At 35.9% G+C, this 7043-nt stretch overlaps 1 protein-coding gene across 3 annotated transcripts; it reads left to right on the top strand.

Annotated features, from left to right (window-relative positions):
- Positions 2291-6395, top strand: LOC109229296 (probable glycosyltransferase At3g07620). 3 transcript variants are annotated; one of them, XM_019394689.1, is made up of 6 exons: positions 2291-2415; positions 2485-2684; positions 3525-4165; positions 4270-4400; positions 4952-5300; positions 5519-6395. In XM_019394689.1, exons 3-6 carry the CDS (start codon positions 3581-3583, stop codon positions 6170-6172), a joined length of 1719 nt encoding a protein of 572 aa, XP_019250234.1. In that variant the 5' UTR covers positions 2291-2415; positions 2485-2684; positions 3525-3580; the 3' UTR covers positions 6173-6395. The 3 variants fall into 3 exon arrangements, with proteins under 3 accessions (XP_019250234.1, XP_019250232.1, XP_019250233.1); XM_019394687.1 differs by having other exon boundaries at positions 3254-4165; XM_019394688.1 differs by lacking the exon at positions 2485-2684 and having other exon boundaries at positions 3254-4165.

The following is a 7043-nucleotide window of genomic DNA, read 5'->3' as shown; positions in this document are numbered from 1 at the left end:
CGTTCCTCCGGGTATTTTTACACAGTACTTACGCCCGTACCGGTACTTTCCTAAAATTTAAAAAAAAAAAAAAAATTTTCCCCCCAAACCGAAATTTTTTTTTTGTTTTTTTTTTTTTTTTTTTTTTTTCTAATTAGAGTATATAGGTCATACATTAATTTGGTCTCTCATGTTCAAAGAGAAGCAAACTTCTCAACATATTTTTTGTCTCACTTCGCTTACTCTTTCGGCCCTGGTGTCCACTTCCTTGCTGAACCTCCTGATAGCTTAGGCTCGTGACTGCTTCATGACTCTATAGGAGTCTCTTATGTGCGTTAGTTTGTTGTGTCCGTGAGTTCATGCCTACCTCTTCTTTCCAAAAAAAATGATACATGGTGGCTTTTTTTTAATTTAAGTGGTTGGTTGGGTGTAGGTATGGCGGAGGCAGAATTTCAACAAAGGGGTTCAAATTTTTTTTTTTGTAGCTAGTGGGAATTGAACCTATGACTTTCTGAAGGCTTTGAACCCCCTTGACCACTAAACTATACTTTTGGATTGTGTTAAAGGGGGTTAAAAACTTAATATATTGAGGTAAAAACCAGATTTTACCTTATATATACAGTGTAATTTTTTGGCGAAGGGGGTTCGGGTGAACTCCCTTCCGGCCCCCTAAATCCGCCCTTGCGTGTAGGGGTGACAAACGGGTGGGTCGGGTCGTATATGGGCGGATTGAAAATGGGTTATGTAAAAGCAGATAAATTATTCGACCTCACTCATATTTAATATGGATAAAAAAGGGTTAACCAGTGAATAATATAGGTATCCACATTATCCATGGCTTTTTGAATATGATCACTTTTGAAGAATTTTTAATCTCCTAAACTTGAGGAACCCCCAATTTGAGGCTTTACAAATGTATAAATTAAACTCATCAGTTATCCATTTTCTAAGTGAATAATATTGTACTTATTCATATTTGATCTATTCTTATTAAAACTCATTATACAACCCATTTTTTAAGGATAATATGAGTGAATAACTGTTTGTTTTTAACATTTTACGACGATTTTTGTACTTCTTCGAATTCTACTGGCCCACACCCTCCCAGTCCCAGAACAAGTAAAGAAAAAGGAGTATAGTTAAGGCGCTGACAAAAGACCAATGCATGATATAGAAAACAACACCACATTAAATTGTAGCTGACAACCACAGAATACCGTAAATTAGGTGGTAGTAGTAGATTTGCATGACATAGTTCATAAATGGATGGGTGCAAAACCTGAAGATGTGCAACACACTCCCCGCTCCACCCTCACATACACACACTAATTTATTGAATTACTTGTGATTCTTATCTTTTACGGATGCAAGATAGACAGTAGATAACTCTGTCAAGTTTAAATAGATGAAAACTATATCGTAAACCTTTTCTTTTTATTTTTTCCCATTCAGTGTTTCCAGAAACATATACTCCTATTCATATTTATTTAAATTTCTTATAAAATAATAAATAGAAAATAATTTAATTAGTTTTATTTGACAATTAAACAAAGGGATACTACCTCCGTTTCAACGAGAAGTGCATCTGGAGACCCCAAGAGGCAAGAGTTGATATGCATTTACAAGAAAAAGTAAGGTAAGAGATAAAATTATTATAGAAAAATGTAAGATAAAAAATAAAATAAGATTATTTAATAATAAGAAAGAACATGATAAGAAAAAAAATAGTACTCCCTCCGGTCAAAAATAAGTGATTTTTTGGCTTTTTTCTTGTGGTCCAAAATAAATGATTTTTCCAGATTTCAAGAATGAATTAATTATTTTTTTCCTACATTGTCCTTGGAGTAAATAATATTGAAATATATGTTAGGTGTGTTTATGTGAGATAGTAAAGGTTAATATGGTCAATTCCATTGCTAATTAATGCTAAAAGGTGGATTTCTTAATCTGTGTGAAAACATTCAAAAAATCACTTATTTTGGACCGGAGGAAGTATTTTTTATCGTTACGTAACAACGAATTTAATTATTCAATACAATAAAATTTAAATAATAATTAAAATTAATATTATATTTAAAATTAACAATACAATATAAATAGATAACAATTATCCAAACATGTTCACGTGAAAAAGCCAAAAGTCGTACCCAAAAAAAAAGAAAAAGAGGAAGAAGAAAAAGCCAACAGTTGTACGTGCCACTTACGCAATATCACGAAAAACGGATGGGCATATTTGTCCGAACACGTGACCTAATTAACTTATTAGATTCCACTAATCACAAGCCTACTCATATCCTTCCTTTTTCTTTTTCCACCTTTACTGCTGTCATAACAGCAAAACAACCGAAAAAAGAGAAAAAAGAGCACAGAAAACACAAAAAGAAAGCTCCCAGATTCTACATTTAATCAGTCATGATGTTTCCAAATCTTGTAAAGGTACTAAAAAAAAATGTACTACTATATTTTATTGTATATATGACTAATATGTTATGCATATTTTATTAGGTATCAGTTGGGTATATGATGTATGAGATGTTACAACTGGTCAACTCAATCGAAACCCAACTTTTCCAACTAGCTAGTTTTACCAGATGAAGCTGCTAAATATGTTGGAATTTTATCCTAAGTGGTTCTTCTTATTGAGTTAACTGAGTAGCCAAACGTTGCCTGAAGCTGAAGCAGTTTCTTTGTCTGCTTTTGATCTGGTAATTGAAGCCAACTGTATGATTTCAGTTCATTTGCTGCTGTATATATTGTTGGTTTTCGTATTACAGTTGATTATCTTTTTATTTTTATTTTTAAACACAGTTGATTATCTTCAGTGGTTTTGTTGGTTTTTTTTTGTTCTCTTGGTTTCTTGAGTTGTACTCTTATTGTTGGAGGATTAATTTTTGACTTGCTTTTTCTTGTTTGGTGATGATGCTATTTTGTTGACCAAGCAGCTCTTGCTAGGTTGCATTTTCTAAGTGTTGATTAATTTAGTAACACAGAGAAAATTATGATCCTGTTTTTGGCCCTTAATGGTGAAAACATCAGTTTGACCATTGGTTCAAGTGGAGAATTGTACTTGTTTAGAGGTTGAAATATTTGGAGGAATGGTTTCTGTCTTTTTTAATTGAATTCTTTGTCTGGTGGTGTTTTGTTATGTTACCCAAGTACTGAGTTATTGTGAAATGTATAGAAATATACTATGTAGCAGTACTGAATTTGGGATTACTACTCAATATGGAATTTGAAAATTAACCAGGGTTAGTGCTGTGCTCTCTTCTATCAGGTGTGCTAATCGAACATGGGTTCTGAAAAATATCTTAGCCTGTTAGAGACTAGGCGACTGATATGGCTATTGGGCGTGGTTTTTGCCCTTGTTTTGGTGATTCAGTATGTTGGTTTTCCATATGGTTATGCCCTATCCTCTTTGTTTACTGCCAATGTGGGTCAAATAAGCAGCTCGCAAAGAGTAGATCAATCTCGTAATTTCAGTAGGTCAGAAAACCTGACACATGCTAGTGTTGTGAATGCTACTAACACGAATATTATCCATGAAGCAACTAATGAAACCACGCTCTCTGATGGGAACAATGAAAAGGTGGAGGATGATTCTATGCCCCCAATGAATGAAGCCTCCGGTGATACTTTAACTGAGGACGTTGATCCAGAAGATGAATCCCCTTTTAAGGATTCAGAAATGGGCAACAAGTCTACTGGGGAAAGTTTTGGAAGAAATAGTAGCGTAGCTCCAGATAAGACTGCTGACTCTGAATATGATTTACAAGCTTCAAATGGAACATCTGAAAGTTCTTCATCGCGTGTGGATGATACTCATGGGGGAGGCAGTAATTCTCCAGCACCGAGGGAAGCTAAAACGTTGGATATAAGTCCCACAGAAATGTCTGTTGCACCACCACCAATGGTTATGACACCTCAGGTCAATGTTGATGCAGAAAAGGGAGCTCCTTTGATTTCTTCCTATCAGAACATATCTGCAAAAGAAGGAAGCACAGGCCATGTACTTGAAAATGACAAAATACCTGGGCGAATTCGCACTGACCATGCTCCTTCAGTTAGTCATTCTTCTAAAAGCAACACTCCTGCTAAGAAGGAGTCGGGCGGGCCAAAAGATAGTGTAGTATCAATAGCTGAAATGAATGTAATGCAGCGAGAGACTCACACTTCATTTCATTCAATGGTATGTATGTTAGTTTGGTACTCTCGAGTGGGATATGACTTGCTTAATTGACGAACAGATGCTTAATATACTACTTAGTCCCTCTTCTTTGCTTTTTTCTGTAGAAACCACGATGGTCCTCAGATGCTGATCAAGAACTACTACATGCAAAAAGTCTCATCGAAAACGCACCTCTGGCAGGAAATGAACCTGGCCTATATGCTCCTTTATATAGAAATTTCTCAATGTTTAAGAGGTAATAAAAAATTGTGAAGTGTACAATGAATCTATTCTTTTGTAATGTGGACATTTTCTAATGTTGGACGTGCATCGAGTTGTACTGCATTAGATCAGATGCTTATGCTTTGTTACTCATAAGAAAATATGGAGCTGCTATAATGCGATATTTTAGTTTCTGTCATGCGCACCTTGTTTCTTGGTGCATGCTGTGACTTTCATGCTTGCTTTGGGTTAGTTGGCTGTTGCATATACTGAATTCTGGGAAAATAGCTATAATAGAAAGATTCTTGTGTACTTCATACTGTTTTCTTTACAAAAGGAGCCCTGTGAGACAGATGGAAAGCACAGACCGCAACCTCCGGTCTTTAGTTTTTTAGTTTGAGATTACATGAGATTTTCACCTAGTTCTTTGATTTTCACTGGTAGCATTTGCGGGTTGCATCTATAGAGAGGCGGTCAAGTGTTCCTGTAGCTTTTACCCACTCCTACAGTTTCTGAAGCTTTGCATTTACTTGTCTTTCAATATGCTTGAGGCTCATTTCTCTGGTTGACTTACATCACATGTAGGAGCTATGAATTGATGGAGCAGATTCTCAAAGTTTACATTTACTCTGAAGGTGAAAGACCAGTATTCCATACGCCAGTGCTTAAAGGAATATATGCTTCTGAGGGCTGGTTTATGAAGCTCCTGAAAAGAAACAAAAATTTAGTTACCAAGAACCCCAAAAAGGCTCACCTATTTTATCTACCGTTCAGCTCCCGTATGCTAGAGGAGGCCTTGTATGTACCAAATTCTCATAGTCGTAGGAACTTAGTTCGATATCTAAGCGATTACCTCAACACCATTATCCAAAGACATAATTTTTGGAACAGAACTGCTGGAGCTGACCATTTTCTTGTTGCCTGCCATGATTGGGTAAGTTTTGGATTTTTCATTCAATTTAATCTAAGTTCCCAAATGTGTATTAAAAGATTTGTTTTGATTCCCATAGATTTTATCCATATTTCTTTTCTGCGTCCGCACAATCTCATCTTATATTTTCTGATTTCTCGATCAAAGATAAATCATACATACTTTTGTAGGCAGATATATGACTTTCTGTTGGATACTAAAATGAAAAGTTTCTTCCTCAGGCCCCTCAAGAAACAAAACGAATTATGGCTAATTGCATAAGAGCTTTGTGCAATGCTGACATCAAAGAAGGCTTCCAATTTGGTAAAGATGTGTCGCTTCCAGAAACATATGTTCGTGTAGCTAAGAACCCCCTTAGAGAAATTGGGGGGAAGCGTCTTTCTCAGCGACGGACCCTTGCTTTCTTTGCTGGCAACATGCACGGTTACCTTCGTCCTATCCTATTGAACTACTGGGAAAACAAAGATCCTGATATGAAGATTTTCGGCAAGATTAGTACAGTGAGCTATGTCCAATACATGAAGAGCAGCAAATACTGCATATGTGCAAAAGGTTATGAAGTCAACAGTCCTCGAGTGGTGGAGGCCATTTTCTACGAGTGTGTCCCTGTGATTATATCTGACAATTTCGTACCCCCTTTTTTCGAGACTTTGAACTGGGAGGCTTTTGCCATTTTCTTACCGGAGAAGGACATCCCGAAATTGAAAGACATACTTGTATCAATCCCACAGAAGAGGTACCGGGAGATGCAGAGAAGGGTCAAGATGGTGCAGCAGCATTTCCTTTGGCACGTCAAGCCTGTGAAGTATGATGTTTTTAACATGATTCTCCATTCAATATGGCACAACAGAGTTTTTGGAATAACGTCTAGGTGACAAATGTACACGAATAGATATTTTCAGAGTGTTTTTTAGATAATTTAGTGCAGCATTCTTTTTGCACACACCACTTGGGGAAAGGTTTGAGGAAGATGTAATAAGTTGCATGAATAGGCAGATGAGTCATAGGAGAAAAATGTATGTAATTGTTTCCTGTACATAGACTTTAAAAGAAACCATTTGTTGTTTCTTTATTTTAGCATTGTCTTCTTGTTTCTTCTTCTCTTATTTGGACAAATCTATAGAACATCTTTGTGATGAGCTGCACTATACCTTGAATTGAGACTGAGCAGCAACTTGACAGACCTGGCTGGATTTAGTTGCTACATTGGCCCAAATCTGTAGCTAAATTGGACCTAGAGCATTCTTGCCTCTTTGATAAAAGGTGTGGTCACTGCTAAATTTCCAAAATGTGATAAAAAATTCCTCCCAAAATTGTTTTTAGTAAACATTGGTGAAAGAGTAAAATAATTAGAGCAGACATGTATAATTATTTATGCAAAATATCTTAGGTGAACTTTTTGGTATAATAAAGCATACAGAGTGAAAGAAAATGATGGCTGAGCTACTTTTGGGAATTTAGTACTCAATCATTCATCTTTTGACAGTGGCCTAAAGCATTTCAAAAAAAAAAAAAATTATCTTAGTCAAGAAAATGGCCCCCTTTTCATTCCCTTGTTCCGTTGTTCGATTTTTTTCCTTGAAAGATATTAATCTTTTCATTTACCTTCTAACATCTTTTCCTAAATTTTATTACAATAGTGGAAAGGGTCAGAAGATTGGAGAAGGGGAATGGTGAGATTGAGCATGCATCTATAATCTATTCTATGAAAGAAGAAGAGGTTCTACCAAGTTCAATAATAGTAGT

Source organism: Nicotiana attenuata, chromosome 7 (genome assembly GCF_001879085.1).
Source record: "Nicotiana attenuata strain UT chromosome 7, NIATTr2, whole genome shotgun sequence".
Classification (NCBI taxonomy): domain Eukaryota; kingdom Viridiplantae; phylum Streptophyta; class Magnoliopsida; order Solanales; family Solanaceae; genus Nicotiana; species Nicotiana attenuata.
The sequence above is the reverse complement of the archived record's forward strand: the minus strand, read 5'-3'. Positions and strand labels throughout refer to the sequence as shown.